Genomic DNA, 25945 nt, shown 5'->3' with positions numbered 1-25945 from the left:
AACACTCAAAACCTTTTACCGAAGGTAATTTCATCAAGGAATGTCTAATTAAAACTGCAAAAATTGTTTGTCCTGGAAGGGCGAAGGTTTTTCAAACAATCTCTATCTCGAAATACAGCTGCAGAAAGAATTACTGATTTGGACAGCAATTTAAGTGATCAGATCAAAACAAAATCATCTAGTTTCGAAGCTTTTTCCATTACCTGTGACGAGAGTACAGACATTAGGGGCATAGCTCAATTAGCTGTGTTTCTTTGTGCTTGTGACACGAACTTCAACAGTTTTGAGGAATTACTGGAACTAATACCGATGCGTGACACTACAACGGGACAAGATATATTTAATTGTGTTTATGAACTTCTGCAAAAATAGAATTTACCTCTGTCAAAACTAACTTCTGTAGCTACAGATGGAGCTCTTCAATGGCCGGAAAAACCAACGGTTTTGTGGCATTACTGCAAAAAAACAAAGTGAAACTTGTGACGGATCCAAGGTTCATCATACGCATTGCATTATACATCAAGTAATATTATGCATAAAGCTAATAAATATGGCAAATGTGTTGACATTTGTCCAAAAAATTATCAATTTCACAAGATTTTGAGGCTTAAATCAGCGACAATTCTCTTGCTTTCTTAAATGAATTACAAAGCAAATATTCCGGTTTGTTCTACTTAACCGAGGTACGTTGGCTATCCTGCTCCAAGGTCCTTAAACAATTCTGGGACTTGAAAGAAGAAATGTCAGTTTTTAATAACTAAAAATCAAGACACAAGGTTTTCTGATCCAGTATGATTACAAGATTTATCCTTCATGGCTGATATAACAAACACTTAATTTAAACAGCAAGGAAAAGATCAGATCATTACAAATATGGGTGGTCAAGTTAAAGCATTCCAATGTAAGCTAGTTCTTTGGGAAAAACTGTTGAAAAATGAAGATTTTACGCACTTTTCGACATGCAACAAACTAATCAAGTTTAGGTGAAACTGTATCATATCAAAAATAGGCAGAAAATATTTTAAGCCTTAGAACAGAGTTTGAAACAAGATTTGCAAATTTTAAATCTTTGGAAGACAAGTTTCTTTGTTTTCTTAAATTTTCTCAATAAATATAGAATAAGTACCTAATCATATGCAAATGGAAGTAATTGAGATCCAGTCTGATTCAGATTTGAAGACAAAATACAGTGAAGTTAGCTTACTTGAATTTTACAAATATTTCCCAGCCAGGTTTGAAAATACTCAAAAATTTGCAGTGGGTAGTGATCAACGGAGATCGCTCTGAGGAAAGAGATGTTACCAGTGGTGTGCTTCAAGGTTCTATTTTTGGGCCTGTTCTTTTTAACATTTTTATAAACAATATTGCTGAAGGGTTGTCGGGTAAGATTTGCCTCTTTGTGGATGATACCAAAATCTGCACTAGAGTAGACAAACCTGATGGTGTGAATAACATTAAGAAAGACCTGGCGAAGCTTGAAGAATGGTCTGAAATTTGGCAACTAAAATTTAATGCTAAGCAATATAAGATAATGCATTTGGGCTGCAAACACCCAAGGGAATGGTACAGATTAGGGAGTGAAGAGCTTATGTGCACGACAGAAGAACAAGACTTGGGTGTGATTGTATGTAATGATCTTAAGGTGACCAAACAGGTTGAAAAGGTGACAGCGAAAGCTAGACGGATGCTAGGTTGCATAGGGAGAGGTATGGCCAGTAGGAAAAAGGAGATATTGATGCCCCTGTAAAAGACTTTGGTGAAACCTCATTTAGAATATTGTGTACAATTCTGGAGACCGCACCGTCAAAAAGATATAAAAAGGATGGAGTCGGTCCAGAGTAAGGCTACTAAAATGGTATGTGGTCTTCATCATAAGGTGTATGGTGACAGACTTAAAGATCTCAATCTGTATACTTTGGAGAAAAGGCGGGAGAGGGAAGATATGATAGACATTTAAATACCTACGTAATGTAAATGCGCATGAGTCTATGAAAGGAAACTCTGCAATGAGAGGGCATAGGATAAAGTTAAGAGGTGAAAGGCTCCGGAGTAATCTTAGGAAATACTTTTTTACAGAAAGGGTGGTAGATGCATGGAACAGTCTCCCAGAAGAGGTGGTGTCTGAATTCAAAAGGGCCTAGGATGGGCACATGGGATCTCGGAGAGAGAAAAAGATAATGGTTACTGCGGATGGGCAGACTAGATGGGCCATCTGGCCTTTATCTGCCATCGTGTTTCTATGTTTCTATATGAAATTATTTCCATGTTTGGAAGTACTTATCGGTGCGAGCAGTTATTTACACTTATGAAAGGAAATAAGTCTCCTATCAGATCCAGAATTACCGACATTCACCTTGGGTCAGTTTTAAAAGTAATCACTGAACAAGATTTTCCCTGAAATAGGAAAAATAGTAGCAGAGAAGAGATGCTAAATGTCAGGAAGAAAACAATTTTATCATTGCTCTTTTTGAAATAAACCCAAGTTTCAAAGAAAATTACTTTTTTGCGGCCCACAAACTTACACCTTGTTTATTTGGCCTGTTTCAGCCTTTGAGTTTGACATATTTGTTTGTCCCGAGAGAGGTAGTGGAGAGTTAAACTGTGACTGAGTTCAAAGCAGCGTGGAATGAACACAGAGGATCTAGAATCAGAAAATATTAAAAATTCAACTAAAGCCAGTACTGGGAAGACTTGCACGGTCTGTGTCTGTATATGGCCGTTTGGTGGAGGATGGGCTGGGGTGGGCTGGAGTAGGTTTTAACGGAGATTTCGGCAGTTGGAACCCAAGTACAGTATCGGGTAGAGCTTTGGATTCTTGCCCAGAAATAGCTAAGAAGAAAAAATTTAAAAAAAAATTTAAATTGAATCAGGTTGGGCAGACTGGATGGACCATTCAGGTCTTTATCTGCCGTCATCTACTGTTACTATGAAAATGTGTGTACAAAAGGCTCATCCCCAACTGAGAAGAAAGGCATCCAAGGCTAGAGTACTGTATGATCTGAGCATGGAATAATTGAGGGACACTTGTTAAGGTGAGTGGCAAAGAGATCTACCAAGAGGATGCCCTACTCTCTGAAGGTCTCACAGACTACACCCATGTTCAGGGACAGCTAGTGAGGTTGCATGACCAAGAAACCAGTCTGACAATTGTTCTTCCCTTCCAGTTAAGTAACTCTGAGAACTATCACATAGAAAATGGCTCACACCTCTACATCCTGACTGCTCCCTAACACAAAAGGTATGAACCTGTGCATCCCTGCTTGTTGGCATAATACACTGTAAACTGATTGGTTGATAAATAACATAAGAACAGTCATAGTAGGTCAGATCAATGGTCTATCCAGCTCAGTATTCTGCTTCTAACAGTGGTAAATCCAGGTCACAGGTATCTAGCAGAATATCAAATAGTAGCAAGATTTTATGCTACCAATTCCAGGGACAGCAGTACCTTTCCACATGTTTATCTCAATAGCAGACTATGGACTTTTCCACTATTGGAAGCAGGATACTGAGCTAGATACACCTCTGATCAAGTCCCTCAATTAAAGGGTAAGCAGAGATGGACTTACCCTCTACAAATCCAAACCTTTTTTAAACCCATATATACTAACCACTGTTACCATAGCCTCTAGAAATGAGTACCAGAGCTTAACTATTTGTTGAGTGAAAAATTATTTCCTCCTATTAGTTGCAAAAATATTACCATGTAACTTAACTGAGTGTCCCCTAATCTTTGTACTTTTTGAAAAAGTACAAAATCTATTTTTAAAAAATTTGTACACTCCCCTAAAAACAAGGCATGTTTACCCAAATTACTCCTCTCAAGATTTTGTACACCTCTATCATGTTACCCTTTGCCATATCTTTTCTAAGCTAAGGAGTCCTAACCTTTTTAGTTTTTCCTCATATAACAGGAATTACAACCCCTTAATCATTTTGGTCACCTTTTCCAAATTCACTGTATCTTTTAGAGATGGCGATCAGAATTGCACACAATACTCAAGGAAAGTTTGCACCATGGAGCAATACAGAGGCATTATCATATTTGATTTTTTGGCCAGCATTGCACACTGGGAAGAAGATTTCAGTGTACTGTCCATGATGATTTAGACCTCTCTCTTGAATGATCACTCCTAAAGTAAAACCTAGCATCAACCAAAATTCTGATTTTTTTTTTATCAATGTGTTATTTTGCATTTGTCCACATGAAATGACTGAAACTCATTCCGTCTCTCCAATATGGCATTGTCCTCCCTGAGTGCCCCTTTTACTCTGATGATCTAATGGTCCCACAGATTCTATCACAGTCTTTCTGCTTCTGATATACCCAAAAAGGTTATTACTACGAGTTTTCTGTGGCAATTTCTCCTCACATTCCCTTTTAGCATTTATCAATGTGTTACATCTAGTTTGCCAGTTCTTATGTTGCTTTTATCCCCCCCCCCTTCATTCAGATCCTTTTTCCATTTTATGAAAGATGTTTTTAGATCTAAATCTCTTTTCATCTTTTAACCAAGCAGGCTGTCATTTTCTCTTCTTTCCACCTTTATTAAAAAGTGAAATACATCTGTTCAGGGCTTCTAAGGTATTTTTTTTTTTTACCATTTTCCTCATTTTATCATGGTTACCCTTTCATACGTTATATGCAGCTATAACAGATTTACTTAGTAACTTCATTCCAGTTAACTCAAATTTGAGCATGCTATGATAACTCTTTCCCAGTGAAGCCAACACCATGATCTCTTGCACTAAGTCCTACATTTCACTAAGTACTAGATCTAAAATGGCTCACCCTCTTGTTGGTTCCTGGACCTACAAATAGCAGTCATTTATTTCATCTAAGAAATTTACCTCCCTAGCATTTCCTGACTTGACATTTATCCAGTCAATACTGGGGTAACTGAAATCTGACTGTAGCTCCTACCCATGAGGGTTTACAGAAGGGCTTGCTTACTAAAGCAGAATATATTTTCAGGTTTAAAAAAAAAAATTCCTATATTTTATACCTTGGCTAAAGTTCATAAGAGCTTCACTAATCTTCTTGGTCACCCTATAGTTGCAGCAAGGAATTCTTTACTGCAGAGAGCCAGGAAATATCTAGATGCTTTTCTGCAATCTTGAAGTCTATGAAATCTTTTCTTCAATATAATATTACTACTAGGGTTTTTAAGTAATAATAATAATAACTTTTTTTGTATACTGCTATACCACAAGCAGTTCAGTGCGTACTGAATCCCTCCGCCTGTTCTCCATGTATCCTTGGATTTTCAAGCATTATATATCAATACCCCTCAATGGAGGCTCTCATCATAGCCAGAGATGCATTGTGAACATCTCCATCTCCACGGGGTGGGAGGGGATGTGCACAGATGGATCAAGCACTGGTTGTCAGGTAGACTGCAGAGGGTCGGAGTAAAGGGTCAATATTCTGACTGGCGGGGAGTCACGAGCGGTGTGCCACAGGGATCGGTGCTGGGGCCGTTACTCTTTAATATATTCATCAATGACCTGGAAAGGGAGGTAAAGTGTGAGGTTATAAAATTCGCAGACGATACCAAACTGTGCGGCAGAGTTAGGACCAGGGAGGAGTGTGAGGACCTGCAAAGGGACCTGGACAAGCTGGAAGACTGGGCAAACAAATGGCAAATGCGCTTCAACGTGGACAAATGCAAGGTCATGCATATAGGGAAAAAGAACCCGCTGTTCAGCTATAAATTGGGGGGGGTATTGTTGGGAGACAGCAGACTCGAGAGAGACTTGGGTGTGCTGGTGGATGCATCACTGAAGCCATCTGCACAGTGCGCAGCAGCCTCGAAAAAAGCCAACAGGATGCTGGGCATCATAAAGAAGGGCATAACAACCAGAACACAGGAAGTCATCATGCCACTGTATCGAGCGATGGTGCGCCCACATCTGGAATACTGCGTTCAGTATTGGTCGCCGCACCTCAAGAAGGACATGGCGGTACTTGAAAGAGTCCAAAGGAGAGCAACGAGAATGGTAAGAGGGCTGGAACACTGCCCATACGCCGAGAGGCTGGATAGGCTGGGGCTCTTCTCTCTGGAGAAAAGGAGGCTCAGGGGAGATATGATAGAAACCTTCAAGATCATGAGGGGCATAGAGAGGGTGGATAGGGACAGATTCTTCAGACTGAAGGGGACAGCTAATACGAGGGGGCATTCTGAGAAACTGAAGGGAGATAGGTTCAAAACAAACGCAAGGAAGTTTTTTTTCACCCAGAGGGTCGTGGACACTTGGAATGCATTACCGGAGGAAGTGATCAGGCAGAGTACGGTCCAGGGATTCAAACAGGGATTGGACGGATTCCTGAGGGATAAAGGGATCATGGGATACTGAAGGAGGAGCTGGGATGTAACACAAGTATAGAAAGTTAACCAGGTAATGAGTAAAAACCAACCAGGTCGTGCATGTGAAAGACCGGAGGGCTAGGGCTTCGATAGGAAGGCAGGACTTAAATGGGAAGCCAAGGTGGCAAGGGAGCCCCTTCTGATGATTCTGACAGGTCGTGACCTGTTTGGGCCGCCGCGGGAGCGGACTGCTGGGCAGGATGGACCTGTGGTCTGACCCGGCGGAGGCACTGCTTATGTTCTTATGTTCTTATGTCCACATCTGGTACATGCTTTTTTTATATTCAATTGCTGGAAATCCAAAGATGAAATAATTACCAACAGATTGATGGAGTAACTAAGGGAGCTTCATTTGCTCTCTCTATAGCTAACCTTTTTATGGTGGTATTTAAAAACTAGCTGATATATCCAGCTTCAGATTTTGCCCACATTTTTTGTTGGTGGAGATACATTGATGATTTTTTTTTTTAATTGAAAGTATACATATCAATAAACTGTAAAAGTCTCGACTATCAGATTTAATTATCATTTCTGTATGGGAAACTGACATATACTAAGGGGGTGGCTCTAATATTTTCACAAAAGAAACTGATCAAAATTCTTTACTATACTACTTATATAATAATAATAATAACTTTATTTTGTATACCGCAATACCAGAAGCAGTTTAGAGCAGTTTACAGAGAAAGAGACTGTACACAGGCAGCGATGTTACAGAGAATATTGTCAATTACATTGGTAGAGTAGTCGGATATGCAATAAGTAGATCATAGATACAACAAGACAGGGAGGAGTCAGAGAAATTTGTCAAAGAGATAGGTTTTGATTGATTTCCTGAAGGCTTGGTAGGAGGGTGTGTTAGAAATGAGGGTGGTTAGACATTTATTCCATTTGTCAGCTTGGAATGACAGTGTTCTATCAAGGAATCTCTTGTAGATACAGCCCTTCAGGGAGGGGAAGGCAAACAGGTAGGAGTTACGTGTGCGGGAGGTGCCGGGAAATGCAAAATGGTGCAACAGGTAGATCGGGGATGAACCTGTTATGGTTTTGAAGCAAAGGCGGCAAATTTGAAGATGACCCTTGCCTCCATTAGAAACCAGTGAAGTTTTCTGTAGAATGGGCTTACATGGTCCGACTTCTTGAGACCATAAATGAGGCAGACAGCAGTATTCTGTATGATTCTCAAACGTTTGATGGTTTTCTTATAGGATCCCAAGTATATGATATTACAGTAGTCTAATGTGCTTATGATTAGTGACTGAACCAGCAATCGAAAGGAGAGGAAGTCAAAATAGTGTTTGATGGTACGGAGTTTCCAGAGGGTGCAAAAGCATTTTTTAATCTGGGCATTGGTATGGTCTTCAAACGTCAGGCATCGGGCTACGGTGACTCCTAGGATTTTGATGGTAGAATTGATTGGGTAGGTTAGCCCGTTTAATTTCAGAGAGGTATTCGTAAGTGAAAAAAATGATACAATTATGCATGCTAAGATCAATTTGCCTTCTGCCCATTTTCATCATCATAGGATTTGTGACTGATATGGGTTATACTCGAGCCTCAGAGATTTTAAATACAAAATTGAGATTTCAATATCATCCTTAAAGCATTGAAGCAAGTTCATAAAAGAGCACTTTATAACGCCACAGATCTGCTATTACAATCTCAACACAAACCTGATGTAGACAATGAGCCGGCATTTTGTTTTGAAAGACAATGTTAATTCTCCCAGGATTGTGAAAATAGTGAAACATTTTTCAGTGTTACAAATTTTACCCTGATTCCATAATTTCACATGTACTTTTTTTGCATGTGCTAGGAATTGTAATCTTAGAAATATGTTGTGCAAATCTGATGTCTGATGCAGCAAGGAGTTATAGATATCTCCATATTTAGTATGTTCATTTATGATTAAACACAAATGTTGTATTCATCCTAAGACTGCTCAACAAATTTTTAACCACTAGAACTTCCTGCATTTCAACTCTGCATGATCTATTGTCCTGCAAAACCCATGTGCTTTGTTATATGTGGGAAAGGCTTCCCGGGTGCTCAAAACACATTTAAAATTGGGAACATGAAAACTATTATCACAGCACTTAAACATATTTTAGCAATTTGTGTATTTTTGCATAATTTCATAGAAATTCCAGATAGGTAAACAGACAAAATTTAAAGCTAGTTCTTGATTTTCCACAGAAAATTGTACCATTTTTTCACTAATACTTTTTAAAATTATGACATTTCCAAAATTGACATACCCTAATATTCCAGCGTTTATGAACAGAATCAACACTTGCTGTTCTAGTGGAAAATCAGACTACTCTTATATTGCATTTAAAATTGGAAATAATAGCCAATACCTGTTAAATCTTTCGCTAAATCTGGATGGTTCACAAGGCAGTGGCTGGCAAATTTCACACACTCTAGTCTAATAGGTACATGTATATCATTAAACCTATAATGAAAAAAAATAGAATTCATAAATTAATGTGTTAAATTTATAATTTTTCTCCCAGAAAAAATGCTATATGTCAAAATCCTTTATGCCTGCTTGCTCATCCTAATCTACCATTATTTAATTAAAAACTGTAATCAAGTCCCATGCCCTCAGAAAGCAGACAGCCGAATTATCTACCATAAACATAGAAAAACATACCACTCACAACTCTCTAATTCAGTCTTAAATTAGATAATAACTGAACAAAGGATGAACAAAACTGATAATCAATAGGCATCACACCCAGTGCTACCACATAGCAGTCAGTGGATTCCTGAAGCAGAGTTTATAGTCATAGTTAAAGAACATTTACAACACACTCAAGGAACACAAAGCAAACTCACAAAAACAGTATATTTTCAAATACCGTATATACTCAAATATAAACCGGGATTTTGGGGCCCAAAAATTGGAGTTCCGGTTTATATTCAGGCCAGCACCACCCTCCCAGACTTATTGCAAGCTGCCACCAGGCTCTGCACTCTGCCCCTTCCCTGCCCGTTGTACCTCCTCTGCCAATCTCTGGTGGTCCAGAGGTGCAGCAGGCAGGAGCGAGCTTTCTGCACTTCTGCCCGCTGCTAACCCGGTCATGGCTGCCGCAAGTCCTGGTTTCTTCAGCCGCTGAGCAGCACCGAGCAGGAGCGCCCTTTGGGGGGCAGGAGCTTGCTCCTACCCGCTGCACATCTGGTCCACCAGGGACTGGCAGTGGAAGTACGACGGATAGGGAAGGGAGGGGGGGGACAAGGAGCAGAGTCTGGGAGAGAGGCTGTGTGAAGAGTCTTGACAGGGGAGGGAGGGAGGGAAGGGGGCTGGGTGCAGAGCCTGACAGGGCAGGACACTTGAATATTAAGCTGCCTAACATATTCAAGTCAACCTTTTTTCCTCCTTTTTGGGGGGATAATGGGGATCTCAACTTATATTGGAGTATACACGGTATGTCTATTTCCGATTTAAAAATTCCAGTCAAAAGTGGGAATGTCTACTGTTTAATAAAAAGGGTGACCATTTAAGAGACTGTATAGCAAGTTCTTTGCTAGGTAATGTTCACAGACTACACAAGCTTATTAAACTACAAAAGAAAAAAAAATGAAATCTCCTTTTACAGGGAGAGCCAATATCTGCGTTACAGTGCAGTATGTTGGCCAATCACAAGTTTAGCACGAAGCAGTATGAAGATTTAAAATATACGTAGATGTTAAATAAGTAAATGTTTGTAAGATATAGTAAAAGTGTGTTTCCCATAAATGTCTTGCTGAGACCACAATCAGGTTTTCAATATAAACCAACACATGAGAATTATCATCCTTTGGAATTAACCAGAAAAGTTAGTGAGCCAGAAGTCAGCAGAACTAGTAACACATGCAAAGTATGGCATCAAAATGCCAACACCACAGCTACCTTTAGAAAAAGGATTTTAAGGCATTAAGCAACACCTACTATATTTATCACTAGATTTTTGAAAAGAAATCCATTCAAAGACCACCACAGTATTACTTTACTTTGACAAATAACAAGGAAAATCTAATACATGACTAGCTAACATTTTTATGTAATTAGATAGGAGCTTTTTTTTTGGGGTTAAGAAACTGTGTCAGATTTCAGAGCAAGCAGCAGAAATGATAGCTGTGGGTAGTATTCATAACAGTAAACAAAATTTATCAAGAAATTACTGATACTCCATGGTTGATCCCTTAGTGGAAGGGAACTAAAATAGTGTATACCTCCCCAAGTAGCACTGCCAAAGTGGTTTGTTTTGAGAAGCCAACTCTGAATCCTTTGCCCCAAACATTTTTGCCAGTAGTTTAACAACCTGCAGGCGTTCTTCATTGTCATTGCTCTGGAAAATGAACACAATTTTTTTCAAAAATAAAAACTTACAAAAACAGTTTATACTAAACAAATTTTCTTTAGAAAAACAAATATTACAGCATTCTATGTTTGTAATACAACTACAACATTTATTTTTAAAAATATGGTAATAAATGTTAACTGCCAAGAAGTTTAAGTTACATAGTTTTCGTCAAATCTAATTTAAACATTTGACAGGTGGCTATGGCCACGTGCTACGCTTCAGCCATACAGCACTGAAGTCCTGACTAGAGAGTTGCGCGGAGACAGAAATCCCACCCATCCCCTCCCGTCCCCGCCAGGATCCTCTCCATCCCCACCCATCCCCGTCAGGATCCTCCCCATCCTAACCCATCCCCGCAAGGAATTACCTCCATCCCCGCCCGTCCCCATAAAAAGCAGCAATTACTTCTGACAGGATCATCAATTCCACAGTTTCTTTTGTGTTTGCGCTGCTGTTTTCCTTGTGGAATCTCTTTGGTGGAACCCTTTTTTTGTTTTCTGTTCAGGTAATTCACTTATAAACCCCCTCTTTTACTAAGGCTGACGTGTCCATTATATTATATGGATGAACCCTGCTTCCAAAGCCTTCCATCCCTGTGGGAGTCCCATTGGCTAGAAGAGGGTCCCCGTGGGAGTCCACGGGACCCGCGGGATTCCCGTGATCCCCGTGCAGACCTCTAGTCCTGACCAAGCCCCTCCCAAACACTTCACTTACACCCTGCCCCTTTTTGATACTTCACCAGGGGAGAATGTGGTGAAGTGGTTAAAGCTACAACCCTGAGGTTGTGGGTTCATATCCATGCTGCTCCTTGTAATCCTGGGCAAGTCACTTAATCACCACTTGGCCCAGGTACATTAGATAGAATGTGAGCTGGGACAAACAGAGAAAAATGCTTGAGTACCTGAATAAATTCAGGTAAACCATTCTGAACTCCCTTGAGAGAATGATATAGAAAATTGAATGAATAAATAAATATTGCTCATTGGATTTTTCTCTAATAATTTTGGGAAATGTGTACCTCCAATTACTCTGTTTTGCATAGTACAATTGATTGATCTTATACAGAGAAGGAGCTGGAGGAAGCATAACACTGATCTGTGTCTGAAAAAGTCAGCACATACAGTTTAAAGCATACAGACAGCCACTTTGATAATTTTTCTTCCTGTTACATAATCCAAGTTATATGGTAGCAGCCATTCTGACGTTATCACTTCCTATCTGCATGGGTTATTGGTATCCATCATTTGACAATATCACTTCCTGTTATGCAAGGTTTAACAAAAGCAGCTATTTTGGAAAAGGGGTGCCGCGGGGGGGAGGGGGGGTCTGACAATAACTTCCCATACATAAGGGTCATGCATTTGATATATCACCATTCTGTGGTACAATCAAAGATGTCACCAAAAGGAAATGGATGTAAGTAAGCAGAGAGGTGGGAGAGACATAGCCTGGGCAAGGCTAAGGCAGGATCTCAATGCCAGTTGGATGAAGATCACAAGTGGGCAGGGCCAAAATCACAGTTACTTACCATATTAGGTGTTATCCAGGGACAGCAGGTAGATATAGTCTCACATGTGGGTGATGTCATCCACGGAGCCCCAATACGGACAGCTTTAAAAGTACATTGCCACTTTAAAAACTTAAGAAAGTTTGTGCCTGCACTGCACACGCACAAGTGCCTTCCCGCCCGACTTTGGCTTCTTAACTTGCTTACAGAACTGAAGTACCGTGAGCCTATCAGGTGAGGTGAGGTGATTGAGAGAATACCTGCCTGCTGTCCTTGGATAACACCTGTTACAGTAAGTAACTGTGCTTTATCCCAGGACAAGCAGGCAGCATATTCTCACATGTGGGACTCCCTAGCTTACTAGAATGGTATGGAGGGAGAGTTGGCCATTAAGAAAATATATTTTGCAAAACTGCTTGGCTGAAGTCAATATCCCGTCTGGAGTAAGATTCCAGAAAGAAGTGAGATGTGAATGTGTGAACTGAGGACCAAGTAGCAGCTTTACAGATTTCATCAATAGGAGTGGAATATTAAAAAGCAACTGAAGCTGCCATAGCTCGGACTTTGTGGGCTGTGACACAACTCCTCAGTTGCAGCCCAGCCAGAGCATAACAGAAGGCGATACAAGCCGCCAACCAGGTAGAAATAGTACTTTTGGATACAGGACGTCCCAACTTGTCAGGATAGAAGAAGAAAAAGAGTTGGAGATGCCCTATGTGGCTACTGGAGGTGGTTTGAGAAGAGGTTTGACATTGAAAAGTCCTTTTCATAAATCTAGATACAAGAGATTGCGCAATGAGATGAACTCTAATCGAAGTGGTTTTAAGGCCTGAATTGGATAAACGTAGAAGGTAATCCAATACTGAAGATACAGAGGTGGATTTAGCATCATGATGGCGTATATATACCATGTGGAAAACCGCTTCCATTTATGTTGATAATACTGTTGCGCAGACGATTTTCGCAATGCCTCCAAAATGAGTCTGACAGGCTGGGAAAGATGAAGGTCAGCCAACGTGAGGCCGAGAGGTACCAAGCTATCAGGTGCAATGACTGAAGATTGGGATGCAGAAGAGATCCATGACTCTGTGTGAGAAGAGATGGAAAAATATGAAGTGGGATTGGTTCCTTGATACTGAGTTGCAATAGAAGGGAAAACCAGGGTTGTCTGGGCAACGAGAAGCTATGAGAATCATGGTGGCCTCCTCCCTTCTGAGCTTGACAAGCATCTGGAAGATGAGAGAAATTGGAGGAAACACAGAGAGAAACTTGTGCGTCCAATCCAGTAGAAAAGCATCCGCTTCTAGCCGTTGGGGAGAGTACTGCCTGGAGCCAAACTAGGGTGGCTTGTGGTAGTGGGATGCAAACAAGGCTATTCGAGGAGTCCCCCACTGAGAGAAGATATGATGAAGAACTGCAGAGTTGAGCGTCCATTCATGTGGCTGAAGAAACCTGCTGAGTTTGTCTGCAAGATAATTATTTTCTCCTTGATTGTACGAGGGCTGTTCAAAAAGTATCAGACCTTAATTTTTCTTGCGTAAACAAATAAAGCTAGGAAGGCATGGTTTGGTGCACATATGTAGGCAACCCTAATGCGCATGCTTGAATTTTTCCCACCTACAGTAACTGTTAGTCGCCGGCAGACCGCCAATGAGTGAGGAAGTGTAAGTGAGCACCGTCTGATTTTCATTTTTGACAAAATGACAGAAAATGTTGAACACTACTGCATTAAATTTTGTGTAAAGCTTGGAAACAATCGCTTCAGACATGGCCGCACATCAGTGGAGAGTGAAGCACATTCTAGTAGGCCCTCAACATCCAGAAATGGGATAGTCATTGACCAAGTGAGGACCCTGGTGATGTAGAACGTTGTATCAAACTCAGAGAACTTGCAGACAAAGCGAGCATCAACGTTGGATCTGTTCATTCCATTTTGACTGAGGATTTGGGCTTCAGGAGAATTTCAGCAAAGTTCATGCTAAAGCTGCTAACAAGCGAGCAGAAGCAACTCCGTTTGGAGATCGCAAAGGGCATGCTGGAGACTGTGAACAGTGATTCCAACTTCCTCAGCACAGTGATCACTGGCTGGGTTTATGAGTACTACCCAAAAACCAAGTTGAAGCATTCAACATCCCCAAGGACAAAAAAAGAAGGCAGGTCCGCAGCAATGTCAAAGTCACGCTGACCATCTTCTTTGACTCCAGTGGCGTGGTTCATTATGAGTACGCACCACAAGGCACAACCATCACTAAGGAGTACAACCAAGAGGTTCTGCGTCGCCTTCATAACACTGTGAAATGCAAACGGTAAGATGTGTGGGCAGCAGGCATCACGATAATGCACCTACCCATTCTTCACATTTGATAAGGAGTTTCCTGGCCAAACAAGACACCTGTGATTCCTCAGGCTCCCTATTCTCCCAACATGGCTCCGTGTGATTTCTGGCTTTTGCCCAAGCTGAAAATGCCCCTGAAAGGGACCAGATTTCAGTCAAGAAAAGACATCATGCAGAATGCGACGGACCAGTTGAAAGCAATCTCAAAAGAGGTATTCCAGCACTGCTTCTGACAGTGGCAGAACTGTTGGAATAAGTGTGTGGCAGCCCAAGGGGTCTACTTTGAAGGAGATTAGTATAAGATTGTTGTATCTGAATACGTGTATGTTTTATAAATAAAGGTTTGATACTTTTTGAATGGCCCTCGTATATTGCTTTCAAGAATATGTTGGGAGCAATCGCCCAGATCCAAATCTTTTGGGCCTCCTGGCAAATATGGAGAGAGCCTGCACCACTTGCTTGTTTATGTAATGCATTGCGACATGATTGTCCGTGCAAATAAGAAAGACATGATTGGTACAATGTGCTGAAAAGCTTTAAGAGCATTGTAGATCACTCAGAGGTCCAGATTGATATGGCAAAGACGGTCCAGGGCAGACCAGTGACCTTGAGTCCAGATGCGTCCCCCAAATGTAGGTGGACGAATCTGTTGGCAGAACCTTCTGATGAGGAGACATGTGGAACAACAATCCTCTGGAAAGACTGGAAGAGTTCATCCACCACTGCAGAGATCGTCAAAATGATGGAGTGACTAAGGTGTTGAGAAAGTGGGTTGAGAGCTAGAGATCACTGAGATGCGAGAGTCCACTGAAGTCTTGCAAATGGAGTAACGTGCACCATGGAAGTCATGTGACCAAGTAGTACCATCATTTCCCTGACCGGGAGTGTGGCAGGCGAGAAGTCTGAATGCAAAGTTGAAACAAATTTTCTAGCCTTTACTGAGGGAGAAATGCTCTGAGATGGTGTCTAGCAGAGCTCTGATAAATTGCAGATTCTGAGAGGGTTGAAGCTGGGATTTGGGAAAACTGATTTTGAAACCCAACTGCTGAAGAAAGAGAATTATGAAGCAAGTCGCTGTAATCATCCCTTGAGAGGTTGGATCTTTGATCAGCCAATTGTCCAGATAGGGGAACACCTGGAGACCCTGAGTCCGCAATGCACCTGTTACTACCACAAGGCACTTGGTGAATACTCTGGGAGAGGATGCAAGGCCAAAGGGCAGAACCTTGTATTGATAATAGTTCTGTGCCACCTGAAATCTGAGGAATTTCCTGGAGGTCGGATTTACTGGTATGTGAGTATAAGTCTCTTTGAGATCCAGAACGAAGTCACTCGTGATCTAAGAGAGGATATAAAATTGCCAGTGACAACATCCAAAACTTTTCCTTCACTAGAAACTTGTTCAGGCCTCTGAGGTATAAGATTGGACGTAGACCTCTTATTGTCTTTGGGATGAGAAAATACCAGGAGTAAAACACCCGGTTTTTCTGTGCAGGTGGAACCTCCTCTATAGAATTCTCCCTTCCCCCTCCTTCCATCAGGTCAAAGTAGGGTTACCATAAGGCAAAAAAAAAAAAAGACAGATGGATTAAGACATCTGGATTTTATTTCCATTGAAGCAGTGGAAAGAAGAAGGACAGACAGAGATTTGGTATTTACTTCCATTGAAAGCAATGGAAGTAAAACGTGAATGTCTCAATCTGTTCTCTTTTTTCTGGAACTATCATAGCAGGGAACCCAAATCTTTCCACAAGTCTTGACTTGAAACCAATCTGCTGTTATTCAACAAAAAAATAAAAATATTTTTAAATGAAGTGCTCAGACCACCAACCAATTATTATCTAAAAACAAGCATAGGTTGTCACAGGGACTATCACTACGCTTCCGTAGTCCCTTAAACCGCCACAAATTAAAACTATTTCAATAATCAACTTGTTGTGTCAACTAATTGTAGCTTTTACTTATCTTTGTTGTATTTTGTACTCTGTGTCAGCGATTTTCACTATCTGCATCCTACTACTTGCAATTCCACCAACTTTTAATCAGCCATAAAACGTGTCCCTTCTAACCAACCCCTCTACTCAAGTTTTGCAAGAAACTGCTTTGGCAGGAGGGGACATTTGGCTGCTTATTTCATGCAAGGACTTCAGACTACTCGCTCTCTCTTTTTTCTGGAGCCATACGTTAATCCTAGGTCAGAGTACAGGAGGAACTGCTGCAGACTGAAAAGAAACATCATCCAACCTTAATTGTAGGGTTTTATTTCTGCACATAGCATAATGCAAATGCAATCTAGCCCTAAACAAATTGCTGTTTTAATGTGCCCCTCTCTATTCCAGATGTGTTTAATTCCAGATGTGTTTAGTCATATGTATAATGATCTGCCATGCACTGCCTTTTTCTATAGCTGGCTGAAAGTAGGGGCATATTATGTGTATATCCTGATCCAATAAGAAAGCAGCCAAAATAACTTAAGTTTGCTGGTGAAATTTTTATTACTTGCTTTCACATAAGGTTTGTGTGGGAGGTTTTCAAAAATGCTTGCTATTGCTTTCTATTGTTTCCCTGTTCTCATCTTCTCTCTCTTGGCTCACAAAGCTGTTTTTAATAGTAGATATACAGTGGTGCCTCGCACAGCGAACGCTGCGCACAACGAACTTTATGTCGTGATCCGTATAACGTACTTCGTTTCACACAACGAAGTCGCCCGAGCTGCATACTTCCGGGGTTCCTGCGGGGTTGGATCGCAGCGGGGTTGGTCGAGCCGCGAGGGTAGTCTCCTTCTCCTTACCTGCCCTGTCGCAGCCGCACACAGCCGAACGGAAATCTTCCCGATGTCAGCGCTGACGTCGGAGGGAGGGCTTAAGCAAAGCCCTCCCTTCCTCCGACGTCAGCGCTGACATCAGGAAGACTTCCGGTCGGCTGTGTGCGGCTGCGGCAGGGCAGGTAGGAAGAAGGCAATGGCGAACGAAAGAGGGGGGAGGGGGCGGTCCGCCCCGAAGAATGTGCACAGATGGTCAGGTCCCCCGATCGACCGACAACAGGCCCGGCCAACAAACCTCCCTGCCCTGTAGCCGCGAATCTAAATTACCTCTTACAGCAGCTTCAATAATCCAGCTGCTGTAAGAAGGTAATTTAGATTCGCGGCTACAGGACAGGGAGATTTGTCCGACCGGGCCTGTTCTGTTGTCGGTCGGGTGCAAAAGCGCCACAAAGGTGGAGGCAGGGAGGGAGGAAAGGTGGAGTGGAGAAGAAAAGACGCTTAAGGGGGGAGAAGGCCGCTGAAAGCACATGTTGGAGCAGGGGATGAGAGGGAGGGAGAGAAGGGGAAATATTGGACAAGGGCAGAAGGGATGCTAAATCATAGGGTGACAGGCAGAGAGAACAAAAGGAAAAAGAGTGGAAGCAATCTTGAACCCTGAGGGTGAGGGCAGAGAGAGGTGGTGAGATGATTGATCATGGGGAGAGGGACAAAAGGGAATAGAGATGGGATAGGAAGATAGTGGAAGTAAAAGGACAGGGAGATGTATGTTTTTAGATGTATCTAAATAAAAATAATAACAAAAAAATTTATCTTTTTTATGTCATCTTAGCATATTTTATGCTGCAGAACGAATTATTTTTTTTTACATGTATTCCTATGGGAAAACGCGTTTCACATAACGAACGTTTCACATAACAAACTTGCTCCTGGAACCAATTAAGTTCGTTGTGTGAGGCACCACTGTATTTGCATTTGATTACACTTCTGTGTTTAAAGAGAGGAAACCGCCTTAAGGTTTAAGTAGTATGGTTTTCTTTAGCAGGCCTCCTGCCCTCATGATACTGATAACCTGTTGGCTAGAGCAGTAAGATGAGAAGTGAGGGTATAATCCCACTGCTGAAATCCAATCCAAGATGAATAAAATATGACTTGTACAAAAGAAATAAGATACATGAAAAAAAAACCTCAGTTTTTGCAGTGTTTTTCCAAATTACCTACCTCAGAAAAGGAAAGAAAGGGTGGACATTTTGCATGCATTATTTAATTCTTAATAAGAGCAGATAAAATTCTGCACTTTCTTTCTACTTTGATTCAGTCTCCATATTTGTCTTTATTAAAGAAAATTTGAAATGGACATTGGCTGTGATGGTTGGTTTGGCTTCACACTCGGAAAATAACTAAACCATGTGCTACTGGAAAAAAGCACTAGGGGGCAGATTCTCAAAATTAAAATCTGCCTTTAACGTGCTCGCTAAACCGGTTCCAGCCGGTTAAGCATGCATGTATTTTAGCAGCAGATTATCAAAACGGCTTACCGAGGTCTTTTCCGAGTTTTCTAACAGTCTCTAATACTATCATGCAAATGTAATAGAGCGAGGTCATTAATATTAAAATGATCACTCCGAGCGATTCTCTATAATCGCCGCGTGATTCTCTAACCTCATTGTGCCACATTTGCAGCCAATATTTACCAACAGGTCTGAGCTGTCGTTGCCTTACTTGGCTCAGGCACCGACAGGAAAGTAAGGTTTGACAGCTCAGACACCTCAGGTGCCCCCAAGCAAATTAAATTTAAAAAAAAACCAAAAAACTGAAGAGCGGCAGGAAGAGATGCCCACTCTCTCCTGCCACATCAAACAGTCACCTGACACTGCTAAGCACCCATACACAAATTAAAATAATTTTTTAAAAAACAAATTGAGGGGAGTAACGTGATGCTGTCCTAGGGTGCAGACATGTTTGCTTCGAGCTCCCGGGCCTCCCTCAGCAAATCGGCATTTTGAGCTAGCAATTGATCTCCCACACAACTTTATACTCTTGGCCTGAGGTTGATAACAGTTTTTACTTCGGCTGCATTGAAGGTTTACAGGTAAGTTTTGCCTGATGACCTCCCTCCATACCTAAAATCAGCAGGAAGGATGCCCACTTCCTCCTGCCTGAAAGGCATCCTCCCCCCCCAAGAACTACCCTCACTCCTACCTATCTCCCTATCTTAACTGGGTCTGGATCGGAACGGATCAACCAAAGACCAGAAGGAGGGATGTCCATTCCCTCTTGCCTGAACGTGCCTCCCTTGCCCTGAAACAATCCATCTACCTTAACTATCAGATCAGTGGAAGTCCAGCAGAAGGGATATCCATTCCCTCTTGCCTGAAGGCCCACCTCCCGCCTGAATGACCACATCCCCTATGCCCCCACACCATCTGGTACCTTGACCAGAAATCTGGAACAAAGACCAGCAAGAGGGATGCCTATTCCCTCTTGTTGGCAAGCCCACCTCTTCAAAATGGCAGGCCTTCCCCTTCCTAGTGAACCCTGCAATCCACTGGAAGGGGCCTAAGGCCCTGACTGGCCCAAGAGCCCAATGCCCCTCCTAAGGCAATGTTTTCAGCGCCAGCTCTGGTTTTACCCATAAAACTTGTCATTTTCCCTAGAACCATCTTAGAGAGAAGCTTGCCCCAATGTTCAATATGGAATACCTGTGCACTGCATCCTCTGGAGAAGGCGCGACCATTCAAAGTAAACAGAGGACGCCTCCCCATCGCTGAGCTCTAGTGAGAACCTTCCCAAAAAGCCCATATCCACATCATCCTCCCAACCCTCCTCCACCGAAATCCTCAGACTGGCCACTGGATTCACAGGGGTGCTCCCTTACGTGCCAGTGGCCCTCCTAAAAGGATTGCTAACATGTGCTGTCTAGACTGGAATCTGTAATCTGCATAGGGCCCTCTGGAAGCAAATGATTAATGTCTGCATCAACTGGGATCCCCAGACTGTGTAGCAACCTTTCAATTTGGCCCCAGAAGAAAAAAGGCTATAGGCTGCCCTTAGACCGTCACATGCTTTGACTGCTCCTTTTACAGCTACATAGGAACCCCATGGACAGGAACAAATGTAGATGGATCCTTGCTAGCAGCCCTTCCACAACTAAAGTTACCACATGCATCTGCCAAGTAAGAGCTGGGAACACTGGAACCACCACACCACCTCCACCACACCACACCACAATATGTTCTCCAAATCACAATAAAGGCACCAAAGGCCAGCTGCACTGCTAATGTGCAACTCCTGGAAGCCTCAAAGATGTCACTGCTCAAACATACCCTTCCGCAGCCCCCCCCCCCCACACACACACACACGCCTGCATCAAGGTACTCACCTGACCAGCACCACTCTCCCAGAACTGCTGTCAGGGATTTTCTGGTCCTGCTGCTTCTGCTTGCACATTTAAAATTCCCCACTTTCTTTTCTTTTTTTTAAATCAAACTATTTCCTCATACAGGCAATTGCTGGTCAAGAACCCCAGACCAAAGAAAGGATACAATGGAAGAAGAGAACAGTCACTACAGCGGGTACTACTGACCCAGTCAGCAGTGCCCCTTATGGGTTATTACCACTCATACCTCAAAAAAGCCAAGGCCCAAAGACCAGGTCTTAGAGATGACAAAATTATCTCCTCCTATTCAAATCAGAAAGAGATTCTTAGACCAATCTTTGAGATATTCTACTGGCCAAGGTTTCAGGCAAGAAATCATAGACCACAGACTGTACCCTATAAGTCAGGCCAAAAAGACACATCCTGCTGAACAAGTCCATTTTGCACTACACACTGGAAGAAAAGAAATGCCGACTAGTTCCAAGCTGCATCACACTTTATATTAATAAAATAAGGTCACTAGAAAACTCAAGTCTCTGCCACCATCTGCTGATAGGATGCTGTAACCCATCAGTCTGGGCTGGCATAGCAGGATGAAGAGGAATTCTCAATTTCTTACATTAATGGCATCTGCTAAGGCTCAAAAGAAAAGTAAGCATTTTACTATGTCTCATTACTTGTACCCCTCTTAGAATAAGGGCTTGATCAAGGATATCTGACACCCTAAGACAGTGCTCACAAACTTTGCAAGCCATGGCACACTAAACCGGCAGCTGCAGATTGAGGGCACCCAGAAGTGCGCAGAGGCCCTCCAGACGGGACCCTGAGCCGCCAGCAGGAGAGTACTGCAAAAAAAGACACACAGAGGAGGAGGAGACACACCAGGGAGTAGGAGAGACAGTGGCTGACTGCCTACAGGATGTGCTTCTCACTGTGAGAGGCACGTCCTGTAGGAAGTCAGCCAGCGCTGGTGCCACTCCTCCTCCTCCCCAGTGTCTTACGGCACACTTGAAATCTCATGCAGCACACAGTTTGCAATACACTGCCCTAGGCCTTTCACTCCTTTTTCAGATAGCTCAAAACCTTACCCTCATCCAAGGTAATCATCATTTGGCCTTCCCTACCACCACCACCACCACCCTCTTCTGGGTATCAACATCTTTCCTCTTCCATTCCTATCCTTGTCATAAGTGCTGCTGCAAACCTTGACTAGTCCGGCCCTCAAACAAAATGAAAGTGGCCAGAATAAAACCTTGAGCAGACTGATACACTCAAGGGTCCTGCCACATCCTTGAGACCATAGGCACCATGCCGACTTTGGGGGTGGCGTAGACATGGCAGTCAACAGCAACTCTGAAGCAATTTTGGTCCACCCTAAGCAAATGTCTAGTCTGCTTAGGATCACTTATACGAGGGTCATTTCATAAAAAATGCACACTATTTTTTAAAATTTACATTTTTTTTTTTTTTTCAAAGTATTTCTTTACAATCCTTCAATATAGTCTCCCTGCTTTGCAATGACCGAGTCCCAACGTCTGGGAAACTTAATTATTCCATCCAAGACACCGTTTTATTTAGCTGCCAAATGGCTCAGGTACCGGTGGAAGAAAGCTCTTCCAGAGATGCAAAACGATGTCTATGCAAAGGTTGTTTCAACTTTGGAAAAAGGTCAATGTCTGGTGGTCTCATGTGTGGACTGTAGGGAGCATGAGTTAACACCTCCCAACCGTATTCGCACAATTTTTCAATGACGAGTGGAGAGCTTCATCTTCCCCATGACCAAAAAAATGTTGACAAGCTCAAGTCAAACAAATGATGATTTTTGCTTATGATCATGAAGGCATTATCATCACAGACAAAGTTCCATGTGGAAGAAGTGTCACAGCAGTGTATTATCATCATGATTTTTTGCAAAAAATGCGCAGAAAAATGCACAAAACACGACCTCAGTTGCTCTTGGCTGAGCCAATCATTCTTCATGACAACGCTCGCCCGCACATAGGGAATGTCATTGAAAAACTACACGAATAAGGCTGGGAGGTGTTACCTCATGCTCCCTACAATCCAGATATGAAACAACCAGACTTTGACCTTTTTCCAAAGTTGAAACAACCTATGCGTGGACATCGTTTTACATCTCTGGAAGAGTTTTCTTCCACCGATACCCGAACCATTCGACAACTGAACTAAAACGGTGTCTTGGATGGAATAATGAAGCTTTTCAGATGTTGGGACTCAGTCATTGCAAAGCAGGGAGACTATATTGAAGGATTGTAAAGAAATACTTTGAAAAAAAAAAACCATGTAAATTTTTAAAAATAGTGCACATTATTTATGAAATTACCCTCCTCTCAATTAGTAACACTAGACTGAATTTTGCAACCATTCTTATAACAGGTATCAACAAAGTACTTCTCACATTAAGATCTGTATACAATGCTGTACCTACTTCAACTGACTAAAGAGAATTAATAAATTAGCACTTTTTAAAAAAATTTAAGTATGCTCCATTTGAATATATTTTTTCTCCTGTAACCTACCATGATTTTTTAAAATATTCTATAAACTGGATATAAATAAAATTATTTCTAGAGCAATTTAAGTTGACCACTATATTGTATGAAAGACAAAAAAAAGTATTTACCTTAAGTTTGAATTCAAGTTGTGGTAGAACAGAAAGTAGCAGATGACCATCAATATTATATAGCTCCAAAATCAGGTCAAACACATGTTCTGATAAATCGCTGATTGAGGTTTTTCCAAGCATCAAAACCTGATTGAAAAACTAGAAATGGAAAGGTCCGTAAATGATCAGTGACAAAAAAATATATTAAATGCACTCAGACCAATATATAGCAGAGTAAAAGCACTACCAATTATGCTTTTAGAGAAAAAAAGCAGGCAATAAAAATATGGAAATTTTTGCTCTTTTTGGAACCAAACTGAAGAAACCAAGTTTTTAATTCAGGGTTGTCACTAGCAAAGTTATATTCCTTATTTTCTTTTGCAAAGTGTGAAAGCAGCTTTTGAGATCCTGTTACACAGTTCCTATGTGAGCAGCTTTGAAGGCAGGATAAAAGAAAACGTTGCAATGAAAATCTAACCACTGCTGGTGCTGTCCAAAGCAAACCCATGCTATGAGGCAGCAGTGATGCTAAGGCCTGGGGAAACCTCTTGCTGCCAGGCTATACTTAAGAACTGCCAACAGAGAAGAGAAAGAAAGCAAGCAAGAGGAGGAAAGTAGAAGAATGGTAGTTGGAACAGCAAAGAGAAAGCACCCACAGGCCAATAGTCAGAACCAAACTCCATTGCTGGAAGCAATTAGAACCAGCATTAAGCTGCACACAATGCTCCAAGGGCTCTGCTGCCAAAACACACACACACCAAAAATTAGCACAAATGACATTTAAATGTATGCAAACAGATATTAAAGAGGGACATCAGGCATGTCCTCACATTTATTTATTTAAAAATGTATATACCACATAAAAACTGTGGTTTACATAATTGCATGCATACATATTAAAAATACTAAAACATGTTTCGACAGAACACACACAATAGAAACATTAACTAACAGTATCATGATTAAAACCTTCTTTCAAATTCATCCAATAAGATGGAAAGACAAAATCCCATAAAAACATTTATAGGACGGTAAGGCTTCAGCAGCAAATAGCATTAGCACATGAAGGCATTAACAAATAAGGAGAAATTAGGTTCTTACCTGCTAATTTTCTTTCTGTTAGCTTGTAGACCGGTATATTTCCTTTAAGGATGGGTATTATAGCTCACTGCTACTAGCAGGTGGAGATTGAGATCAAACCTGTATATCAGTACAGCATCCCCTCTACTAATCCAGTCTGCCAAATAGCCAAGCAGAACCTAGGAAAATTCTTAACTGAAAACAGTAAAACACACTCCGAATAGGAGTGGAGAAAACACCAAATACTTATAAACCACTGTTGGAACACAAGTAGAACATAAACCTGGTATAGAAAACATCCTCACAGCTCACCATATAAGGCACAGCCACTCTTCTTACTTCTCCCCTGGCCCTAGAAAAATACTAGAACCCGCAGAAAAATTCAAAATCTGCACGCGAGCAAAAACCCACAATCACCGCACAAAGACAAGGTGGGGAACTATACCGGTCTAAAAGCTAACAGAAAGAGAATTAGTAGGTAAGAACCTAATTTCTTCTTCTGTATTGCTTGATAGACTGGTATAGTTCCTTTACGGATGGGACATACCAAAGAAGTACCCATCAAGGGTGGGGGGCCCCAAAGGGCCAACACCAGAATATGTTCACCGAATACCGTGTCCCGAAGCACTTGAACAGCCACACGGTAGTGTCTGACAAAGGAATGCAGAGAAGACCAAACTGTAGCCTTGCAAATATCCACTGACGGAACCAGAGAAGATTCAGCCCAAGAAGTTCCCTAGTGGAATGAGCCTTGAGAAATTCTGGAATAGGCTTCTTCTTTAAAAGATAAACAGAAGCAATAGTCTCCTTGATCCAGCGCGCAATAGTAGCCTTAGAAGTGCCATTCCCTTTACGAGGACCCGCTAGAAGGACAAAGATGATCTGATTTCCTGATCTCCTGGGTCCTCTGCACATAAGAGCAAAGGATCCTACTGACATCCAACTTGCGCAGCTGTCTTTGCTCAGAAGAGCCCTCCTGACTACCTAACACCGGGAGGACTACAGATTGATTGACATGAAATGAAGAAACTACCTTTGGCAGAAGGGAAGAAACAGGCCTCAAGACAACCCGCTCCCTAGAAAACACCAAGAGAGTTCTACAAGAGAAAGCTCGCTGAAGTAATGGCCACAAAGAAGACTGCCTTAAGAGTAAGGTCCTTCAAAGAGCAGTCGCCCAATGGTTCAAAAGAAGGGTGCACCAGAACTGACAGAACCAGATTGAGATCCCAAGATGGAACAAAGGGACGCACAGGAGGCCTGAGCAACTTTGCCACCCGCAAGAAGCAAATCCCATCAGGAATGGCAGTCAAACGCTGACCTTTCACTAACCCCCGAAAGGCTGACAAGGCCGCAAGCTGAACCCGGACAGAAGACCAAGCCAGTTCCCTGTCCAGGCCAGCCTACAAGAACTCTAAGATGTTAGGCAGGAAACGTGAAAAGAGACCACTTCACGCACATCACACCACTCCTCAAAGGGATGCCAAACCCTCACATAAACCCTGCAGAGGAACTGGGAGAATGAAATCTGTGAAGCTCTTCG

General features: G+C 41.9%; 1 protein-coding gene across 6 annotated transcripts in view; it reads right to left on the bottom strand.

Moving 5' to 3' along the window:
- Positions 1–25945, bottom strand: part of PDS5B (PDS5 cohesin associated factor B) — a 376109-nt gene that overhangs the window by 284694 nt on the left and 65470 nt on the right. For all 6 annotated transcript variants that reach the window (XR_004539863.1, XM_033948532.1, XM_033948533.1 and 3 more), the window contains exons 8-10: positions 23344–23484; positions 10587–10702; positions 8729–8823 (exon numbers count right to left, since the gene is read on the bottom strand). Coding sequence is in view for 5 of the 6 variants with exons in the window: in XM_033948532.1 (XP_033804423.1) it covers positions 8729–8823; positions 10587–10702; positions 23344–23484 (352 nt within the window). In the remaining variant the exon portion in view is untranslated. The remainder of the gene's footprint in view (positions 1–8728; positions 8824–10586; positions 10703–23343; positions 23485–25945) is intronic.

The sequence above is a fragment of the Geotrypetes seraphini genome, chromosome 6 (assembly GCF_902459505.1).
Source record: "Geotrypetes seraphini chromosome 6, aGeoSer1.1, whole genome shotgun sequence".
Classification (NCBI taxonomy): domain Eukaryota; kingdom Metazoa; phylum Chordata; class Amphibia; order Gymnophiona; family Dermophiidae; genus Geotrypetes; species Geotrypetes seraphini.
This window is presented reverse-complemented; position numbering and strand designations above follow the sequence as displayed.